Genomic DNA, 23,796 nt, shown 5'->3' with positions numbered 1-23,796 from the left:
TAGCACATCTTGATAATGGAATGTTATATAAGACTATCAAGGATATTACCGAGTAAAAGAAGCCTATCTGAATAGGACACGTGCATGTGATTCCAACTAAACATTCTGGAAAAGGCAAAAGTATAGACACAGTGAAAAGATCAGTGTTTGCCAGGAATTAGGGGTGAAAGAAGGATGCACAGGCAGGCCAGACAGGCTTTTTAAGGCAGTGAGACTATTCTGTATGCTACTGTAGTCTTGGATCTATGTCACCATAAATTTGTGCAACATCAAGAGTGAACCATAACATAGACTGTGGACTTTGGGTGATTATGGTGGGTCATTGTAGGTTGTAGCAAACGTTCCTCTCTGGTAGGGGATATTGATAATAGGGTAGACTATGCATGAATGGGGACAGAGTCTAAATGGGAAAATCTTTGTACTTTCTTCTCCACTTTGTTGTGAACCAAAAAATGCTTGAAAATCTGAAAAATAAAGCGTATTAAAAATTTGAAAATGTGATTAAATTTATTATAGGGAAAGTAAGAAATAATGAAATAGCCAACACATTTAGATGGAAATAGTGTCTTATGAGAGTTCCCATTGTGGTTGAGCAGTGTAGTCTCTGTGAGTATGCTGGTTCCATCCCTGGCCCAGAACCTATGTTGCCACAAGCTGCGGTGTAGACCTTGACTGCAGTTCCAATTTGACCCCAGTTGAGGGACTTCCATGTGCCTCAGGTGCATCCATAGGAAAAAGAATAAAGTGTCTTCTTGGTGTTTATCTTCTACTTTTATAATGTTTTCAGTATTTCCTTTTAAGAAATCTAGTTTAATTATTTTGTTTTATAGTTCATAATAGTTTAATTTGACCTTTTTATTTTCAGGAATGGAAGCTTTGCAAAATTTCCACTTTAAATAGTTGTAGTCAACTCTCTTCCCTAAAATGAATGACCTGTGTATATTCCATTTGGCTCTGGGTGGACTAGTCTTTTCCTAATAAAAGCTTAATGAGCTTCCTTAATGAGTGTAGTGTAGCAGGTAACAGATTATTCCAATGCAAAAAATTTTAATATATGTTCTGGTTACTCACTATAATGCAAGTTACATAGTTAAAGGAAATGTTATTTAAGGAGAATTTGCATTCATTTCTATTTTATATTTGTAATTAAAAGTACTAAATAACTGTACATTACTCCTATGGATGTTTATGTGTTGGACAGTCAGCGGTGCCTGGGCAGAGTTTAGAATCCTTTAATAATACAAATTGCATCATTCCTGCTTTTCTTTCAAACTCTCATGTTTGTTTGCGGTAGACTCAGTTACATTCTAAATTTTGATTCTGTACATTTCTATGTGAACTTTTTTTCCCTTAAACTATTAATTTATCCTAAAGTGGAGTCACAAGCTTAGGTTTAGATGTCAGATGCGACCCTGTAAGAATGTTAACTCATTTGACTCTAGAAATCTAATGAAGACTCATTCTGTAGACAACTTTTGACACTGTTTGGTGTGTACTAGAGTATGAAGTGAAAGCTTGTTTCTTGCCTGTATATTTTAGTATAACACGCATCCTTTCTGTTTGAGGGCATGCATACTGCTGATGTTATGGAAAGCTTTCTCATCAGCCTACCCATGAGGAAAATTAAGATTGTCTTGCTCTGTCCCAGGGAAGTGGTCAAGGCTTTTAAAAAGAGAGAAAATAGAGAACAAAAGGATATGTCAGGCGTGTACACAACTGTATTATTGGCAGATAGCGTGACTCCTTTATGAATGTGTGACTTTGTGAAAACTCTTGATTTTAAAAGAATGATGTTTTTCTATTTGGCATTGAATAAGAGGTTTTTTCCATATATAAATAGAATTTTTATATCTACCAAGTCTTGTTCAGTCAACTTTAAACTGAGCCTTCATCGCATTTGTTTTGTCTATTTCTATTGAAGGCTTTCGGCAGGAAGAATCTCAGTTGTGACATTGTATGGATGCCAGCGAAATGATCAGAATTCAAGTTTCTAGTGTACTGTAGCTATAATGAGCTGCTAATTGAAGGTGACAAGCTGTTTTTTCCTTCTCAGTTGGTCTGGCAAAATGTTAGATTTCATTCATTATTAACTCATTGCTTCTCAGCAGAGGACTGGATTAATTAGTTGGGAACATTAAGAAAAGAATTTTTGCCCTGTGTCAGTTTTAGAGATTGAAGTTCAGGCTTCCCTAGATTCTCCCCCACCTCCAGTTTTGCCTGTTGGGTCCAGTTGCGCAAGTCCCTACCACCGTCAAGACACAGCAATATTTCTACTACCTAGAAGTGGCACCCATCATGCCACTTTGCACCCTGTAGCTTCCCCCGTCTCTGGTCCCTGGCAACCACTGTTCTACTTCCTATTATTATAGTTTTACCACTCCAGCTTTTCTTTTCTTTTCTTTTTTTTTTTGTATTTTTAGGGCAGCACCGGTGGCATATGGAGGTTCCCAGGCCAGGGGTCGAATCAGAGCTGTTGCTGCCAGCCTGCGCCACAGCCCCAGCAACTCTAGATCCGAGCTGCATCTGCAACCTACAGCACAGCTCACGGCAACGTCGGATATTTAAACCACTGAGTGGGGCCAGGGATCACACCAGCATCCTCATGGATACTAGTCAGGTTTGTTACTGCTCAGCCACAAGGGGAACTCCCACCTTTCTAGCTTTTCATTGAAAGAGACCCATGGAGTATGTAGACTTTCATGTCCGACCTGACCCTCCCGCCACACACACAGTTCATAATGGTTTTGAAATTCATCTGTGTTGTTATATGGATAATCTGTTCTATTATTAATACTCTGTTGCGTGAAGATATCAAAATATATTTATCCATTCACTTACTGATGGACATTTAACTGTTATGAATAACAAATAACTTAGGTGTGATGTATGGTAAGGGTGTTTTTGTATAAAGCTGCTAAACTATCTTTCTAAGTGACTATATTTTCGCATAACCAGCAGGAACGTGTGAGAGTCTTGCAGTCTTGTATTTTTAAATTTTCTTTTTTTTTTAGGGCCACATCTGCAGCCTATGGAGATTCCCAGGCTAGGGGTCGAACCAGACCTGTAGCTGCTGGCCTATGCCGCAGCCACAGCAACACGGGATCTGAGCCTCTTCTATGAACTACACCACAGCTTACAGCAACACTGGACCCCCGACCCACTGAGTGAGGCCAGGGATTGAAACTGCATCTTCATGGACACTAATCGGATTTGTTTCCGCTGAGCCACTGTGGGAACTCCCAGTCTTGCAGTCTTGATTTACCAGTCTTGTAAATCTTAACCATTCTAGGGAGTGTAGTAGTATCCCTCTGTACAGTTTTTTTTTTCTTTTTTTGCTTTTTGGGGCTGCATATGTGGCATATGGAAGTTTCCAGGCTAGGGGTTGCCTTTTCATTTTTTAGTATCTGCATTAAAATGTAAAAGTTTTTAATTTTGTTGTGTTCTATGTTGTCAATTATATTTACACATGCTTTTTTTGTGTGTAAGAAATAAGTTTTTGTGCTGTTTTGTTTTAGAATCTGTATAGTTTGGTTCTTATGTTTCAGATCTATGATCTGTTTTTAGTTAATTTTTGTATAGACATTAGGGCACAGTTTAATTTTTTACATGCAAATATCTAACTTTTAAAGGAGCCTTTGTTTGAAATGCTCTCCTTTTATTATTTAATTACATGGTACCTTTGATGAAAACCAATTACCCATATGTGTGTTTATTTATGACTTTCTGTTCTGTGAGTATAGATCTAAGCTTATGTCTATGCTTAGATCACTATTATATTATCTTCTTTTTTTTTTGACTTTTTGCTATTTCTTGGGCCGCTCCTGCAGCATATGGAGGTTCCCAGGCTAGGGGTCTAATCAGAGCTGTAGCCGCCGGCCTATACCGGAGCCACAGCCACGCAGGATCCGAGCCACATCTGCAACCTACACCACAGCTCACGGCAACGCCGGATCCTTAACCCACTGAGCAAGGCCAGGGATGGAACCCGCAACCTCATGGTTCCTAGTTGGATTCGTTAACCACTGAGCCACGACGGGAACTCCAGATCACTATTATATTATCTTAAAAAATTGAGCTATAATGGACATATAATGTTATATTAGTTTCAGATATACACTGTAATAATTTGATATTTGAATACTTTGGAAAATGGTCAACACAAGTTCTTCTGCTAATTGAAGATGAAGATCTTTAAGATCTACTGTCCTAATTTTTAGAGATTTATACAGTATTGTGAACTAGAGTCACGGTGATGTGCATTGCATTCCCAGGCCCTAATGATCTTATGACTGGACATTTGTACCTTATTGCTATCTCCGCCCCTTTTGTGCCCCACTCCCCCCACCTCGTGTCTGGCATGTTCTTCTCTTCTCTCTCTTTTTTTTTTTTTTTGCCTTTTAGGGCCATCCCTTCGGCATATGGAAGTTCCGTTACTAGGGGTCGAGTCCAAGTTGCACCTGCAGGCCTACACCAGAGCCACAGCAAGGCGAGATCTGAGCCACATCTGCAACCTACACCACAGCTCATGGCAGCGCTACATCCTTAACCCATTGAGCAAGGCCAGGGATCAAACCTCTATCCTCAGGGATACTACTCAGATAAGTTTCCGCTGAGCCAGTTTTCGCTGAGCCACGATGGGAACTCCCCTGGCATGCTTATTTATATAATTTTAAAATGAGGTCATTTCTGGTAGATTCCTGATTGAATTGTATCAGTTTTAAAGTGTTAGCCTATGGTATATACTTCCATTCATTTTGGTCTTTTTTTGGGGTGGGGGCACACCCACAGCATATGGAAGTTCCCAGGCTAGGGATGAAATGGGAGCTGTAGCCTCCAGTCTACACCACAGTTACAGAAACACCAGATCCGAGCTGTGTCTGAGACCTACAGCACAGCTCACAGCAAAGCTGGATCCTTAATCTACTAAGTGAGACCAGGGATCGAACCTGTGTCCTCATGGATACTATTTGGGTTTGTTACCACTAGACCACCAGGGAACTCCCAGCTATGCTTTGATGATAAACAGACATGTACCAATTGTTATGATGGGGTGGTTGATGTTTTTGTGCGTTGCTATATTACATAAGGTGATCTTGTAAAGCCTCTCTCAAAGACCTTCTGAGCAGAAGTGTGGAGGCCTGATCCTTATTGGTGTTTGAGGAAGGGGCATTCCAAGGCAGTGGGCTCTGTGATGGGACTGTTTCCTTTAAGTACAGCAAGGAGGCAATTTGGTGGAGCTGGGTGGGCAGGTGAAGAATGCCAGATAGTTTACAAAATGAGCTTTGTGCCATTGTAAGAACTTCAAACATTTTGAATATAGAGCAAAGTTGAAACAATTTTACAGGGAAAATACATACACCCACCGCCTCATGGATGGCAATCAGATTCTTTTCCCACTGAGCCCTGACAATGGGAACTCCTTTTGTTTTGTTCCTTTTCATGTAAACATATTGAAATCTAATGTAAATCTTATTTCAAGGTATTTAACATAATTGTATTTTCATAATTGTTTGTCATTAATTAATGAAATTACAGGAGCTGTTTTATCTAGTGGCCTTGGTAAATCCATAAATTAATTAATTGTCAATCTATAGTAATAATCAGTCTACATATTAACCCACATATTCATGGTTTATCTTTTATTATGGGTTTATCTGTGTATATATTGCTACTCTGTGTTGTTGGATTTTATATAGTCAAGTTCTCAGCAAATTTCAGTTTTCTTTCTTTCTTGTAGTGGTTCCTTATGCACAAGACCGTCCATACTATGTTAAGTAACAGTGGCTGTAATGAGCATTCTTGTCTAGTTTCTGGTTTTAGGGCAAAAGCTTTCAGTATTTTACCATTATTTGATTGCTAAATTGTTGATTAGTTTTAAGATTGGTATCCTCTATCTGCTAAATATTTCTTATGAACAGTTTGTTTATTTTATCAAAAGTTTTTCTGGAGTTCCCGTCATGGTGCAGTGGTTAACGAATCCCACTAGGAACTATGAGGTTGCGGGTTCGATCCCTGCCCTTGCTCAGTGGGTTAACGATCTGGCGTTGCCGTGAGCTGTGGCGTAGGTCGCAGGCGTGGCTTGGATGAGTTGCTGTGGCTCTGGTGTAGGCCACTGACTACAGGTCCGATTAGATCCCTAGCCTGGGAACCACCATGTGCCACATAAGCGGCCCTAGAAAAGGCAAAAAGACAAAAAAAAAAAAAAAAAAAAAAAGTTTTTCTGCATTTGTCGAGATCATCTTTTGGTTTTTTTCCCTATACTGCTATTTGAGTGAATGTTTCATATATTTTTCATGCATTCATTTTTTGGCATTCCTGACACACACACATATATATATTTGTATATGTATATCGTCCAAATCAATTTGCTTATGTTTTATTAATAGGAAAATTGATTGGCTTTCCCACCTTTGAAAACATAATGGCTTTTGTCTTTTTTTTTTTTTTTTTTTTTAGGACAAGTCCCCCTTACTGTTGTGTGGACCTATACTCACTTCGTACTGGCGAGATGGTCAAGTCCATTCAGTTTAAAACACCCATCTATGATCTCCATTGCAACAAGAGGTACTCAATTTTTCTTGCTCTTATGCAAGGTAACATGCCCCCTACGCCTGTAGCACGTTACAGTATCATTGATTTTTGATGTAATAGTAATAAATAGTCACAAATATATCTTCTGAATTCTGCCAAATGGAGTAGTTCTTAAGATTTCTTAATGAACATTTTCAGACTTTTTGTCTTGACCCATTAGTGAATTAAACATGAAATTGTAAAGAATAAAAAGTATCTAAGCAAACATGTGGAGGTTCAGTATTGCTTTGGAGTTCCCACTGTGGTACAGTGTGTTCGGAAACTGACTGCGACAGCTCACATGGCCGCAGAGATGCAAGTTGAATCCCTGGCCTGGTTCAGTGGGTTAAAGGATCTGGTATTGCCCCAGCTGTGGCGTAGGTCTCATCTGAGGCTCAGATTCATTCCCTGACTGGGAATTTCCATATGGTGTGGGTGTGGCCATTAAAAAAATGCTTTGAGGAACCTTTTCACAGGTATAACATGACTTTTTATGCAGTATATGTACTTCTATGTGTTTACTAGTTTATGATGTAAGATGTAACTTTCCTGTTACTGTTCATCAAAGAGTATTTCTGAAATGTAGAAAAGGCTTTTAAGTATTCTTATTGTTTTACACTTCACATTTGAGGGACTAATGAAGCTCAATGTCTTATCCGAGGTCATGGGTGCAAACTATTAATCTTTCATCTCATCAAAGAGCAAACACATGGAACATTGAAAATGAAAAATAAATTTTATAATAAGACTTCAGGTTAGATTTTAAAGAGATATTTTCAAAAAGTTGACTCAAATGGTTGATTGTAAATGGAAGGATAAATGCATACCTGACAAATGCAAGAATTAAAGAACAAGAAATAAAGAACAAAGCATTGATGATAGTGATAAAATTATTTGAGGTAAGGAGTTCCCATTGTGCCTCAGCAGTAACAAACCCGACTAGTACCCATGAGGATGCAGGTTTGATCCCTAGCCTCGCTCAGTGGCTCAGTGGGTTGGGGATCTGGCATTGTCACAGATGTGGTTCGGATCCTGTGTTGCTGTGGCTGTGGTGCAGTCTGGCAGCTGCAGCTCAGATTCAACCCCTAGCCTGGGAACTTCAGTATGTTGTGGGGGCAGCTCTAAAAAGGCAAAAAAAACAAAAAACCAAAAATACCCACAAAAAACCCCACTGTAAACCAGCTGTAATGGAAAAAGTACAAATCATTATAAATGAAAAAATAAAAAAAGAAGCATAAAAAAAGACACAAAAATTGAGTTCAAGTACAAAAATATTTAACAGGAGAAAGAATAGTTGTTCAGTGATAGTGTGTAATTCATAATGAAGATCTAATTATTATGCCTATTAATACTTCAAATAATATCAAACTCAAAATTATATGTAGCATATGACAAATAGTTATTTCTGGAATATTTTTAATACTCATACAATTAGATAAATAATATTTGTCCAATGGTATATTAACTATTCCAAATCAGAGTTATTAAATGGGTGGACCCAGTAGTTAAATATTTAACAATTCTAAGGAGAACTACTCCAATGTGTAGTTTAGAAAATAACTTCATTTTGAATGTGTTTTAGGTTTGGACATTTCTGACTTTTCCTAATTATTTATAAGTCTTAGACTCTGGGAGAAGTACAGATTCTGTTTAATTTTAATATATTGTTATCATTAATGACTCATTTATACTGAATAATAGTTGGTCCAAGTTTCCTCCCTCTTTCTTCCCTTTTTTCCTTTTTCTCTCCTTTCTTCCTCCCTCCTTCCCTCCCTTCTCTTTCGCTCTGGCTTTTTTTGTTGGGAAATTCAGTAATCATTTTAAGTGACAGGTTATATAAATCCATTTTATGTTTAATTCCATGACTTTGAGCCAAACACTGGAAGAATACTTTTAGTAAATAGCCAGCAGTTTATTGATCTCATACATTTTTAATGAAGATAAATTCGTTTGATTTATAATGAATGAAAATAAAATTTTATTTTGAAGTTATGTTCTTCTGTCATTTTTCTTTCTCTAAGCGTTTCTATCTTGATATTATTAAGAATTTTGTAGTTATCTTTTTACATTAAAGAGGCAGATGTTTCTAGCCTATATGTTGTAAGAAATGTTTGACTTTAAAAAATTGCTTTGGTAGATACTTAGTGAAATCTAGATGATTTAACTTATTTATGATTCAGTTTGTAAGATTTCACATTAACATGTTCCTTTATGTCTTTTCCCTTTAATTTTAGGATCCTTGTTGTAGTACTGCAGGAGAAAATTGCTGCCTTTGATAGCTGTACTTTCACAAAAAAATTTTTTGTCACAAGTATGTATCAACTTGATTTATTTTGTATCTTATGCATTGAGTTTATAACTACTTACTTGATAGAATCAGCAGACTATTAATATCAGTATTTCATGCTTATTCAGTTACCAAATGTCTCTGTTTCTGTGGATATCTTATTTGGTAATATAATGTTACGGTACATAAGTTCATTGCACAGCACATCATTATGCATTACCTGAGGAAACCTTGTCTATATGTCAGTTTCTCCTTATATGTTCTCCTTGAGTAGTTCTGCTTAATTTAGCTTTGTATAGCTATGTTGTTTCTTTCTTCTTCTTCTTCTTCTTCTTTTTTTCTTTTTTTTTCTTTTTAGGGCTGCACAGCACATGGAGGTTCCCAGGCTAGGGGTCATATCAGAGCTGTAGCTGCTGGCCTACACCACAGCCACAGCAACCCCAGATCTGAGCCACATCTGTGACCTACACCACAGCTCATGGCAGCGCCGGATCCTTAACCCACTGAATAAGGCCAGGGATGAACTTGTGTCTTCATGGCTGCTCATCAGATTCGTTTCCACTGAGCCTCGAGAGGAACTCCTCTTTATTTTTTTTTTTTTAATAGGCAAGAAGTAGATTTATTAAGATAGGACCCTTGTGAGAGATGCAAATAGGAAGGCAAGGAGGCTCTGCTGCTATGTTGTTAATTTACTTAATTAACATAACATACTTGGGGACATAACTGGATTATCATTTATGAGGGAAATGTATCAGTCTCTCCTTATTTCCTCTAACTCTCAAAACTGTGCTTGGATGTGCAGATATAAGCATAGATCTTATTTGCTGTGCCTGTGGCATGCGGAAGTTCCCTGGGCCAGGAGTTGAACCCATTCCACAGCAAAGATCCAAGCCATAGCAATGACAAGACCGGATCCTTAACTGCTGGGCCACCATAGATTCTTGATCCAAACACACCCCCATACAATACACCCACACTCATGCAGAGTGATTGATTGATTGATTGTATTTTAAACACTGGCCCATGCAGTTGTGGGGACTGGCAAGTCCAAGATTTGTAGGGCAGGCCAGCTGGATGGAAATTCCAGCAGTAACTGAGTCTGTAGGAAGTCGGGAAGTTGTTTTTTTTTTTCCCACTGCAGCCTAAAGGAATACTTTTTACTTATTCATGTTGTAATCTCTAACATGCACCATCAAAGATATAGCTTTTTTTTTTTTTTCCAGAGAATCTGATATGAGAGTGCTGCAGAAATAGTTTTGTTGGAACAGAGCTCAGTTTTGTTATGAGTAGGGAATCCCAGTCATATTGCTGCATCTCCTGAAATATCAGAACTGTTTACACACTTATTCATCAGATGTTTATCCATGTATTAAGCACAGAGTAGTGGACATTATTCCTTTATGAGAAGAGCTCATGTTCTCCATAATTGATGTCTTACAGTCTTTATATATTTTTGCATACATAATATAATATATAACACATAATATAATAATTCATATTTTATCATTTTGTAGAGTATGAAGAAGACCACAACAGCTTGCCTCCTTGATCTTGTAATCATTTCTCTCAGAGGTCTACAGAGACAGTCATGGAGGTCATGTTCATTGAGATATTTTGTTTTATCACAAGATCTAATGTACACCATTCACAAATTTCCATTAGTATCTCCAGCACCTAGGATATTGGCTGGCACAAAGTTATTTTGTGCCAATGTCATTAAATATTTCTTGAATGAGTGAGTCCATTAACCCATAGTCAGTTATTTTTTACTAATCAGGTATTTGATGATGTTTTAGCAGTTATAAATGTAGATTACCAGGAAGGATCTTTTATTGTTTTATCTGTATGTTAAATAAATTATAAGTTTTTGGGGAGCATAGATTTGTTAATTACACCTTCCTTTGCTGATGGAATATATACATACTATGGTAGGTTTTGGATATTAACATAACCTGTTTTAGCATATTAATTCTTTGTTCTTACGCAGATTGTATGCTTTAATATATTGCATGATAATTGTATCACTCATTATTGGGATGGAAACAAATAGAGAAATTAGAAGAATCTTGTATGAATCTTTCCCTAGCTACAGTTGTGGGCTTACAGTTGAGTGAATCAGAACAGAGTATGAACATTCCAGCCAGACTTAAATGCCAGTTTTTCCTGATTATTCCTCTTTACATCTTATTGATAGTCTTCTGTTGTTTATCATTAATCAAAGATGTATGTGTTGGCTTCTGCTAGATTAGACATCTCTGCTGTGATTCCATTTTAATTTTATACTTATAGATAGCTCTTGCTGCCTCAGCTGAGTGCTAAATTAGAGGAAGCTCTCCAGTCATTTGTTAAGACAGTTTGTTTAAATGGCTATGTATGTTGTGAAATTTAAACCTTATTTCAACATTGGCCTCTACTGCACTGTGTATGTTGAAAGTATATTACACTTGCCAATAGATGTCAGTTTCCTTCATTGTAATAACTGCTAGGGGTTAAAGTTAGTTGTCACAGGGACTAAAGAGAAGTTAATATAAATAAGTTCATAATGGAGATATTTATAGTGCATGTTTATCCTGCCTCTTAGTGGATAAATAAACTGTATAGATTTTTCACTGATTAATTTAATACCCACCATTTATAACGTTATTATAAAGAAATAATTAAAAACAATCAGATTTTTATATTAGATTTATAGGTCAATTTAAAGGACATAGGCTTTGTAATATTTTTCATACATTGGAATGAGGATAGGCTTTTCATAGTACTCTGTTTTATTAGAGATAATAGGCAAACATATAATAATTTTTAAGTTTATATGGTCTAATTAAATTTTGCATAAAATCATGTAGATCCAGCCTATGTTTTCTTTTTCTTTTTTCTTTTTGGTCTTTTTAGAGCCTCACCCACAGCATATGGAGGTTCCCAGGCTAGAGGTCAAATTGGAGCTTCTGACCTACACCACAGCCATAGCAACGCCAGATCCGAGCAGCATCTATGACCTATACCACAGCTCGAGGCAATGTGGGATCCTTAGGCCACCAAGGGAGGCCAGGGCTGGCACCTGCATCCTCATGGATGCTAACTACTCAGATTTGTTTCTGCTGAGTCACGACTGGAGTCCTGTATCTCCTCGCCTGTATCTTTAATTGTATATGTCTACATTATGACTGAAATTTGTTTCAACTAACATGAGTGCTTGCCATTAAAGTAATAGGTGTTTCAAATAAAGACCTAGAAATAAGAAGATTTAAACAAAACCCTGCAGCCTTGTAGGTCATAAATACTTTTTTTTTCTTTCTCTTTTTTAGAGTCACACCTATGGCATATGGAAATTCCCAGGCTAGGGGTCGAATCAGAGCTACAGCTGCTGGCCTACACCACAGCCACAGCAACGTGGGATCTGAGCCATGTCTACAACTTACACCACAGCTCACGTCAACCCTGGATCCTTAACCCACTGAATGAGGCCAGGGATCAACCTGCATCCTCATGGATACTAGTCACATTCATAACCCACTGAGCCACCACGGCAATTCCTAATACAATTTTTTTTTAAATTTCTGTTTTTGCATATTGATGATATTTACAGCTTAGAATTTATAGGGGAATATTCTGCAGTCTGAGATTTTGCCATACTTGTGTTAACTTACAGAAAATATGCAAAGCTCTTGCATCAGTTGACAGAATCAACATAGAAACTGGCACATTAGAGAAATCTGATATTTTCCTGGGATTTTACTGTACTTTCTGAGTTAACCCACATATAGTAGAACTATGAGCGAAAATACTTTTAAGCAGAAGAAGACAGACTATAGGCTGTATTTTTAGTTCTGATTCTTACTTGAAATTATGAAGTTCCTGCAGAAAGAGGTGAATTTTTAGTCACATTATAGGGATGAAGTGTGCCTTTGATTTTGAGTAATTATTTGATTAACATGTAATCATTTAGTGGTATGTCAAAAATATTTTTTATTAAATTACTAAGGCCATGGATGTATCGCTTCATCTCATGACTATTTTAAGAAAGTTTTGTGTTGGGAAATATATGTAGTTATAATTATTTTTTAAAAATATTGTAATGAACTACTGATCATAGAGCATCAGCAATTACCAACTCATGAACAACCTTTTTCATTTATTTATATTTTTATTACTATATGTAATATACATTTTTTTCAGGGCCACACTTGTGGCATATGGAAGCTCCTGGGCTATGGGTCCAAACAGAGCTGCAGCTGCTGGCCTATGCCACAGCCACAGCAATGCGGGATCCAAGCTGCATCTGCAACCCACACTGCAGCTTGCGGCATCGCCAGATCATTAACCTGCTGAATGAGGCCAGGGTTGAACCCACATCCACATGGACACTAGTTAGGTTCTTAACCCACTGAGCCACAACTTGAATTTTTATATTATTTATATTATAATCCCAAATTATTTTGAAACATATCCATGGCATTGTATAATTTACCCTATTATCTATATCTAAATGATAACTTACAAAGTCATTATTTCTGTATTACCAAATTATTAAATAACTTATCATCTATCCTGAGGTCTTTTGATTTGAACAAAGGCCATCCTTTGCTCATTGAACTCTGGTCAACAAGTGTAAAATTTAAAATTGTACATTCCTTCCAACTGAACTCCCAAGGTTTTTGGCGTACAAAAACCTTATTTATCAAAATCCAGTGTCCTTGCTAAATCTTTATTTCTCCATCTCATTTTCATGCTGCCTATGCTACATTTGCTTTGAGTCACTCATTAATCTCAGTTCTATGCAAGTGCTTTGTTGCTTTGTTTTTGTCCTTGAAATGGCCTTTTCACGAACAGTCTCTCTCCCCACAGTGACTTAATCCTACATATCTTTCTAGCCCCATCGGAAGTAATTCCCGATCCCCTTAGCTTAAAGTAGTCTCTCCTTCTTCTAAATCCCCAAAGATAGCAACTCCCCAAATCTGTCACCAGAGCAGGAGACCTTCAACATGGTGTGCAAATCAGGATGCCCTAGTCAAACAAACTTGGGAAATACTGCCTCCTATTGGACGATGGCAGTATGATTAGCATTTTACTCTAATATTATTTACCTGGTTTCAGTATATCCTAGATTTATTTGACTGTACACCTCTTATGTTAATAGGTTTGAGCTGGAAACTAACTGTGTTTTGTGGATAGTTAAAGGAGTGAATATATGAATGCATGTATAAACAGTTTCTCTCCCGTGTTGGAGTAAATCCAGAACTTTTCTTAGTTGAAAAATTATGTCTTTGTAGTGGTAAACTCTTGAGCATCTCTTCAGTATCTTGAGTATTGTTTCCGCTTTTGGGAATAGGAGCTGCTTTTTTACAAGCCTTTAGCAGGCAGAGAGTATCAGTTGAGTTTGATAAAAATGAGTGGTAGACTGAGTTGCTCTTATTCTTTCTTCATGCTTTTGTTCTTTCTTTTTTAGTTAATATTCTTTTAGGATCTTTGACGTGTAGTCCTCTATGGCTGGGTCCCTGAACAGTTGAAACATATATTATTAAAGTAATAGTTTCCTGTATTCGCTGAATTATTTGTGATTAGGAAGAAGAGATCCAGAAGGATCAACAGTGTTTCTAGCGTTGCAGTCAGGTGCTTTATAAGTGGTATGCAGCTTGTATGTCCTGGCCAAGTGTGGTGGGGTGCACAGTAGTGAATTTTCAGTCATTTCTGATCCATTAGAGTTACCGCTTAGTCTGTCAGTGTACTGGTTGTAAGATGGCTCTCGTGGTTTGGGGATGCCAGGAAGCCTATTTGGTGTGGATTTCATTAAAGCTGAAATATGTGTTAATAAACATGTTGAAAAAGGTGGTAGTATAAAAGTATGACTGTCATTTCTTGGTGATAAATGATGCTAATAACTGTAATAAACTATGTATTAAAACCCAGTGATATCTCTTGAGGATAGACATCTAGTCTAGTTGTCAGGAGGCAGGGTTGTGCATAACCCTATGAGAACAGGACTAGAAGCAGGTATGAGAAAGGGCTTTAGGATTCTATAATGTTCTGGTTTTTTTGTTTTGGGTGCTGCTTCTATGTATGCCTATGTTTATTTTGTCGACATGGGTACTTTATGTATATTATATTTAAATACATACGTTACAATCAAAAAAGAGTTCAGAAAGCATCAATAACAACTCAAGTTTATGATTTCTCTCCTCACACTCTGAATGCTGTTTGTTGTAGTTTCTCACAACAGATTTCCCCAAACCCTTCATCTAAATAGTCTGGCCAATAGTATTCTATATCTCATTTCATCCTTCCATGAATAAGTGTCTCATTCTTGGTTACACAGTATTCTACTTTACTTGAAAACTGTAGACCAGATTTATGTGAGTGGTATTAGGTTTGATATTCGACAGATGTTTGTATGATGCAATTTAGCTTCTTTTCTTTGAAATACAGCTCCACTTTCAGGGATTTTTTTTTTTTAAATAAACGTTTTGAACAAATTTGAGCAAGACCTAATATTCAAGGTCAAGGAACAAATGGAGCCATTTCTTGATTTGTTTTTCCCTATTCTCTTCAACTCCCCTTCCCCCATTGCTTTAAACTGAAACTGGTGGCCTGTGGAACGAAGCATGGTGTGGATTATATGTGTTTCTCTGAATCTGGGTTATTTTATGCTTGTAAGCCAGTTTTGCCTGGCTTAGAAGTACAGGATATAGGGACTGGAGGACAGGGGAGCTGGTGGGTGTGCTGAGAATAACCTCCATGGTAGCCCATTTCCCTGTGCCATATACTTTTCCCGCATTGGTTGATTTCTAGTTCTTAACTCGTAGCAAAGCCCATGTAGAGTGGCACGTTCTCAACGAGGACATTATTTTGTCATGCAAGCATTTAATTTCTAAGAGAGTTTGAAAAGCTCTTATAGAATTCAATCGTGAGTGTCTGAGTTATGTTTGAATACAATGATGAGACTGTAAAATAAGTAGAGACAGCTGTGTCCATCAGAGAAAGCATCATGGGAATTTGTGCCAAAGGGTGGAAGGGTCAGGTAAAGAGAGCTGATAGAGAACCAGAAAGGGAACGCAGCCAATATGATGAGAAACGAGACACCTTTGTATTTGGCTGTACAGAGAAGGTGGCCTTGAGCAGCTGTCTGATGTGGAAATCCAATACCCATGTATGATTAAGAAAACAAAAGACAAAGACTGATAGATGTCATTAGTAGTCATTTCCAGTTTGCTTAAATTTGAAGGTAGATAGGAAGTCTCCCAAGAGACCAAAGCATTATATAGTAAGTAACTCGTTCATTGGCTTGTTTTTACCTTGCGAAGGAAAAGGCATTCCTTACACTCCTAATGTTATTTCTTGTTTGGATGTGTATTTTTCTTTTATGTTAATGGTGAATAACCAATGTAAGGGATGTTTTTAAAGTGCAAATGCAAAATTATTTTTAATTTTTGGAAGGAGTCTTTCCTTTATGTCTCTAAGCAGGTTTGTAACAAGAACAAGAAGAATTTGGTAGGTTAATGTGGCAACTAAGTCCAATTCAAGTTAAAAGTCAAACCTACCCTTGTTCTTTTAGGTTCCCATCTGTATACAATAGACAAGGCTGCTGTGATGTTTTTATGGCCTGGGCAGATGTCCTATATAAAGTGGACCCTAAATAATATGGTGCAGGAGTTCCCACTGTGGTACACTGGGTTAAGGATCTGATGTTGCCACAGCTGTGGTGTAGGTCACAGATGCCACTCAGATTTGTTCCTTGGCCTGGGAACTTCCACAGGCTGCAGGTGCAGCTGAAAAAGGGGAAAAAAAAATGTGTGCAGTGAAATAACTTGTGACTTCCCTATTCTCTGCACATCCTCCCACCCATTGAGCCCTAGAATGGCAGTACTCTGTTTTATCTAAGTAAAAAATAATGCAAAAATAAAATCACGTTTTAAATGCAAAGCTCATGGAACCTTCAGAGGGTCGTTAATCAACAATGAGATGGTCAAATAAATCTCTGAAGTGGTATTTAGTATTTTATGTGCTTCTGTATCTTTCTAGAGAGGTTTTCTTAGTCCTTTCTGAACTTCATTCAACATGTGGTCTTTTGTGACTTGTGTCTTTAGTGAACATAGTAGAATATTATAGTTTTAAGAGCAGCTTTAGGTTCACAGCAAGTTGAGCAGAAGGCATGGAAATTTCCCGTATACTCCCATCTCCACAGAGGCGTAGTCTCCCCCATGATCAACTTTCCTCACCAGAGTAGTACATTTGTAATACTTAATGAACCTACATTGCCACATAATTATCACCGAATCTATGTTTATCATGGACTTCACTCTTGGTTTTGGACATCAGGAGGCTTGGATAAAGGTATGATGACATATGTTCATCATTCATTGTAGTATCATACAGAGTATTTTTACTGCCTAAAAATCCTGTTTTCTTCCTATTCATCTCTGCCTGCCCCATTTTCCTCAGCAACTATTGCATTTATAGTTGAAATCACAGTCTGTTGCCTTCTCACATTGGCTTCATTTGTTTAATAATATCAAGTTTCCTCCATGTTTCTACCCAATTTCAAGATTTACCTCAAAGCTGTAGTAATCAAGACAGTGTGATATGGGCAAAGGAATAGACAAATCCATCAACAGAACAAAATAGAAAGCCCAGAAGTAAACCTTTGATGAAGGAGCAAAGGTAGACTCTTCAACACATGATGCTGGACCAACTGGACATTCAGGTGCATAAAACTGAATCTAGACACAAACTATGTACCCTTCACAAAAATGAACTCAAAAAGGACCACAGGCCTGCATATAATACATAAAAGTAAAAAGTTTATAGAAGATAACATGGGAGTTGGGAGTTCCTGCTATGGCCTAGTGGAAACGAGTCTGATTAGTATCCATGAGGATGTGGGTTCGATTCCTGGCCTTGCTCAGTGGGTCGGGGATCCGGCGTTGCCATGCGCTGTGGTGTAGGTCACAGACACCGCTTGGGTCCCAAGTTGCTGTGGCATAGGCTGGCAGCTGTAGCTCCGATTTGACCTGGGAACTTCCATGTGCTGCAAGTGCAGCCCTAAAAAGCAACCCCCCCAAAACCCCCCCCAAAAACCCTAGATGAAGTTGTGTATGATGATGACTTTTTAGATACAACACCAAAGGCACAATTCCTGAAAGAAATCATTGGTAAAGTGGACTTCATTAACATTAAAAGCTCATTGGAGTTCCTGTTGTGGCTAGCGGGTTAAGGATATGGTGTTGCTATGGCTGTGGTAGGCCTCAGCTGCAGTTCTGATTTGACCCCTATCCTGGGAGATTCCATATGCCACAAGTGCAGCTTTAAAAAAAATAAAAAATAAATAAAAACTTATTCCCTGCAAAAGACAATATTAGGAAAACGAGAAGAAAGGCCACCCAGAACTCTTAAAACTCAACAAAAACAAAACACATAACCCAAGGCTCAAGACTGTGATAGACCCCTTGTCCAGATATACAGATGGCACATAAACATATGAAATGATGCTCTACATTACATGTCATCAGGGAAATACAAATGAAAACAATGAGATCTAAAATCCAGAACACTGAGCACCAGTGCTGTCAAAGATGTGGAGCAACGAGAACTGTCACTGCTGTTGGGAAAGCAAAATGGTGCAGCCACGTTGGAATACAATTTGATAGTTTCTTACAAAACTAGTCCTGTTCTTATTCAGCAGTCACACTTCTCGGTATTTATTCAAAGGAACTGAAAACTTATGTCCACTTAAAAAGCCTTCACATAGATATTTATAGCAGCTTTATTCACATTGTGGAAGCAGCCAAAGTGTCCTTCAGTGGGTGAATGGATAAGTAAAATGTGATGTATCCTGACAATGGAATATTATTCTTCATTTCGTTTTATTGCCTAACATTTAGTTTGTTTCCATTCGGGCTGCTGTTATGAATAATGCTTTTTATGGGGACATATATTTTGGATTCTCTTGGGAATGATTTTGTGTCGACATGTTTTCATTTATCTTGGGTTTGGACCTAGGAGTCAAATTGCTAGGTCACGTGATCATTCTAGCCTTAACTATTGAAGAGCTACCAGGCACAGCGACTGCACCATTTTCCATTCCCACTCGCAGTCTATAGGGTTCTAATTTCTCCACATTCTCACCACTGATATTTCTTTAAACTTTTTACGGCCCCACCTGCAGCATATGGAGGTTCCCAGGCTAGGGGTTGAATCAGAGCTGCAGCTGCCAGCCTACAGCACAGCCATAGCTCATGGCAACATCAGATCCCCAACCCACTGAGTGAGGCCAGGGATTGAACCCATGTCTTCATGGATACCAGTTGGGTTTGTTATCCCCTCAGCCACAATGGGAACTCCCTCACCAATGTTTCTTAATATGATTATAGCCATCCTGTTAGTATCTCATAAAACAGTATCTGATTATACTTTTTTTGTTTGTTTGTTTTGTTTTGTCTTTTTGCCATTTCTGGGGCCACTCCCGTGGCATGTGGAGGTTTCCCAGGCTAGGGGTCGAATCGGAGCTGTAGCCCCCAGCCTACGCCAGAGCCACAGAAATGCGGGATCCGAGCCGCGTCTGCAACCTACACCGCAGCTCACGGAAACGCCAGATCGTTAACCCACTGAGCAAGGGCAGGGACCGAAGCCACAACCTCATGGTTCCTGGTCGGTTTCGTTAAGCGCTTCGCCACGCCTCCTCTGATTATACGTTTCATTAACATTTCCCTGTGGCTGATGATGTTGAGTATCTTTTCATGTGCCCACCTTATATCTTCTTTGTTAGATTTTATATTGATTTATTTGTCTTTATTTATTGAATTGTAATAATTTCTGTTTATATTTTAGATATGAGACAGTTATCAGATTTATGTGTGCAAAACTCCCATCGTATGAGCTGTCTTTTCTCTTTCTTGGTGGTTTTCTTTGAGGTACAAAGGTGTTAGCTTGGGGAAGTCCAGTTTATCTGTTTTTTTCTTCTATCACTTGTACCTTTGGTGTCATATCTAAGAAAGCATTGCCTAATCCAAGTTAATTGCCTAAAGTTAATTATTTTAACTTTAAGTCTTTGATTCATTTTGAGTTAATTTTTGTATGCACTGTGAGGGTCCGGGTTCAGTTTCCTTTATTTGCATGTGGATATCCAGCTGCAAATAAAACAAATATCATCATTTGTTGAAAGGACCATTCTTTATCCATTGGCTTGTCTTGGTAGCCTTGTCGAAAATCACTTGTGGAGTTCCCGTCGTGGCGCAGTGGTTAACGAACCCGACTAGGAACCATGAGGTTGCGGGTTCGATCCTTGCCCTTGCTCAGTGGGTTAACGATCCGGCATTGCCCTGAGCTGTGGTGTAGGTTGCAGACGCGGCTCTGATCCAGCGTTGCTGTGGCTCTGGCGTAGGCTGGTGGCTACAGCTCCGATTCGACCCCTAGCCTGGGAACCTCCATATGCCGTGACAGCGGCCCAAGAAAATGGCAAAAAGACAAAAAAAAAAAAAAAAAAAAAAAAAAAGAAAATCACTTGACCATAAAGGCAGACACCTGTTTTTTTCCAAAAAGGGCTGAAATCTTTTGAGTTATTCATTCCAAGAAAAATAAGGCACAGTGTTGCAGAGAGTAGTTAAATCCTTTGCTTCACAAAAGTAGTTCAAGTCTCCTTCCTGTTAGGACCAGCATTTTGGGAGGATGCCATCGAAAATGGCATCAGTCTCATGAGTCCTTTTGGTTATGGAAGGGTTTTCATGTAGTGTGCTTTTTGTGGATTTCACCTTCATTTAATTTTGGAAACCTGAGGTTTTTTTTTTTTTTTTAAATCCTCAGATATTTAAAAGATGAAGAAAAATTTTTACACGAGAACTGAAACGGTTCTCTTTTACCTTGTTCAGAAACACTGTAAAACATGTTAGAATCAGTCCTAGTGTTATAGTGGTTTGGGTTCCCCCATCCCCTACTCCCTTCACTTGTTTTCAAAGTTTAGCTGGAGGCAATAGTTAATCTTTAAAGGAGTCATGCTTATAAAGTTGGGATAGTGCTGAGAGGCTGATGGTCTGCTGATTCCAGCTGTAAAATGTTTTTTGGAGAGCAGAAAAACAATTTGCTTTCATTCCAGTACACTGTAATTCTTGAGGTCCACTGGCTTTCTAAAAACATTGACTCAAGAAGTGAAATGAAGAATTATAAACTACATTTGTTTTTAGTACTCCTTAGTGTTTGGAAGGCGAATGTACTTAGGATCTATTGAGGTAAAATGGTTATCACAATGGATTGAGTTTAAAGTTTCAAGAGATTAACTACCTCCATTGTGATGCCACAATTTGTAGTTACTTGTTTTTTCATTTGTTTGTTTTTTTCATGACATTGTAAAAGCGGAAATTTTCTCACGGACCATATTTGTGCTCATTTCTCCAGTTCTGAAAGTATGCGTGGAATATGTATGTACACATATATAAAAATATAATTTGGGGAGTTCTCGTTGTGGCGCAGTGGTTAACGAATCCGACTAGGAACCATGAGGTTGCGGGTTCGATCCCTGCCCTTGCTCAGTGGGTTAAGGATCCACCGTTGCGTGAGCTGTAGTGTAGGTCGCAGATGCGGCCTGGATCCCACATTGCTGTGGCTCTGGTGTAGGCCGGCAGCTACAGCTCCGATTCGACCTCCATATGCCATGGGAGCGGCCCTAGAAAAGGCAAAAAGACAAAAAAAAAATAAAAATAAAAATAAAAAAGTATAATTTGGTATGAACTAGTTGGGAATGTAATAATGAAATCTATTATGTAAATACTGTGTGGTATGTATGTTAGTGTGTCGCCTTCGTGTTATGTTAGTGGGCCTTTTATTCTATGTATATGTTCATAATATGTCTCCATAAAATACATTCAGTGATTATAGTAATATCACTGTTACCCAGAAGGCAATTTTCCACAAATCCAAAACATTCCAAACACACCTTTTTATTCATGTTACTTTTTAAAATTAAAGTAAAAAACTAAATACACCCCTTTAAACCCTGAAAAACACAATTTTTTTCAAAAAACAATGAGCAAAAATTTAGGAAACTCATAGCTTTTATTTTGTATGATTGTGGACTTCTCTTAGGAGCATTATCTTCTTTACAAGCTCTTCCTCTTCTTTAAAATGAAAACTCAAAATAAATGGCAGTTGAAGGGGCTGAAATGAAAACAAGTGTGTAATGGAAGCAACAGCGATGGGAGCTTCTTTAGTGATTGAGTTACTATTTCAGAATCACCACCATTGCTACTCAAAGGCTTTCTCAATTCAAGGACGCATACATGTACAATTAAGGAAGATTTCTGTTAAAGAATGGCTTTAAAATGAGCACCAAAAAACCTAACTTAAAGAATAGGTAAATGTATTATTTGAAAAAAGTTACTTCTGTAGATGACTCTTGCCCCCCCAGTGTGCCTTATAAATATGCATTGGTTAATTTAGGTGCATTGTTTAATTTATTCTCTTGTTTGTTTGTTTGTTTGTTTCGGTGCCACTCTGAAGCATATGGAAATCAGATCTGAGTCACATTGTTTAATTTATTTAAGCCTATTATTAAGCTATTTTCCAGGTATTATTCTAGTCAGTAGAGATTCAGCAGTAAACAAAAGACACAAATTGTCGGCCTTAATCAAGTAGGAGGACGGTAAAAATAAATAAATCATTTTTATTTTTGATAGTACATGTCAAAGTACTTCATTATTGCTCATGCATTACTAGCTGTGTTTCTCTAAGCATCATTAGCAGACTGGCACTTTCTGCTGGGTAAGGTATTTTCAGGTGTCCTATTCATGCAATTCAGATCAGGCTATTTTTTCCCATTATGCTCATGTGTTTCATGCAATTTGGCTTTTTTTTTTTTTTTTTTTTGCCAAGGGGAGAAAAGATTATTGTTACTATGAAATAGATAAACTTGGTTTGATCTTCTAAGTGTACTTTTTAGAGAGAAACATTTGTGGAAATATTAACTAGTTACTTGTGGAGTGATAAACCCAGAGTTCCTTTGCTTAAGCTTTTTGTGTTGATTCTGTAGTCTCCTTTGAGCAGTCCCCGAAAGGCAGTTTCATGAGACAGTAGAATATTGTTTTGTGTAGTTGACAGATGAGGGCATTGCAGAGACCTTATTGACATAGTCAGGAAGGGAGATGAGAGCCTCAAGGATGAGACGTTTCACCTACTTGACTGAGTTGTGTTGTGTTTTGTTAGTAGAGTTCAGGAAGATGACATTGAGGTTCCTCTGCATGGATGGCATCCACTGTCAGGAGTATGTGTTTTGTTCTTTTTTTAAAAAAATTCAATGAATTTTATTATATTCATAGTTGTACAGCCATCATCAGAACCTAATTTTAGAACATTTCCATCATTTGTTCTTTCTGAAAGGAGAGAACCACGAAATAATCCTTCCTGCTAGTTTGTTATTGTCTAGGCTGAAAGCAAGAAGAGTGAAATTGAATGCTTAATGTACATGCACAGGGTTATGTATGCTCCCCGAAATCTCCTGATGCACCCTTTGTGGATTAGTGTCTCCCCATTGGCCATGAACCTAAGTTACCTTTCCTCCCCCCCTCCTTATTTTAGGTGTCTTCCTTATCTTTGCCCTTAAATTCCTGAGCCAACTGTATCCTTTCTCTTTTCTTTTCTCAACAGTTTTGCTAGACTTACAAAATTATAGGTTTATGAACTTTAAACGATTCTTCTTGGCTCCTCTCTCTTGTTCTAGGAATAACTGTATAAAATGCCCAATTTTTGCTAAAAGTGAATACCAGCTCTTCCCAGATTTGTTTCTTTTTGGAACGGGGTCAAAACCAAAAGGAAACTGTTGAGGAGGAAAAAAAATGCAACTCTTTTAGCTATTAAAATAATGACTGGGTTATGGGAATTCAAATAAAAAAAAATAAAAGCATTTGTTCTTTTATGGCATCAAAATATGATGCACCAACAGAAAATTTATTAAGAGATTT

The 23,796-nt window shown here is 37.8% G+C and overlaps 1 protein-coding gene across 26 annotated transcripts in view; it reads left to right on the top strand.

The window, feature by feature from the left end:
- Positions 1–23,796, top strand: part of BCAS3 (BCAS3 microtubule associated cell migration factor) — a 580,731-nt gene that overhangs the window by 113,125 nt on the left and 443,810 nt on the right. For all 26 annotated transcript variants that reach the window (XR_014821299.1, XR_014821300.1, XR_014821301.1 and 23 more), the window contains exons 8-9: positions 6,457–6,564; positions 8,805–8,881. Coding sequence is in view for 21 of the 26 variants with exons in the window: in XM_084985051.1 (XP_084841177.1) it covers positions 6,457–6,564; positions 8,805–8,881 (185 nt within the window). In the remaining 5 variants the exon portion in view is untranslated. The remainder of the gene's footprint in view (positions 1–6,456; positions 6,565–8,804; positions 8,882–23,796) is intronic.

The sequence above is a fragment of the Sus scrofa genome, chromosome 12, assembly GCF_054392235.1.
Source record: "Sus scrofa isolate SSC_HxYL_T2T_F1_AM1 chromosome 12, Sscrofa_HxYL_maternal_Yorkshire_Landrace_v2.0, whole genome shotgun sequence".
NCBI classification, from domain to species: Eukaryota; Metazoa; Chordata; class Mammalia; order Artiodactyla; family Suidae; genus Sus; species Sus scrofa.
Note: the sequence above shows the minus strand (reverse complement) of the source record. Positions and strands in the feature narration are given on the sequence as shown.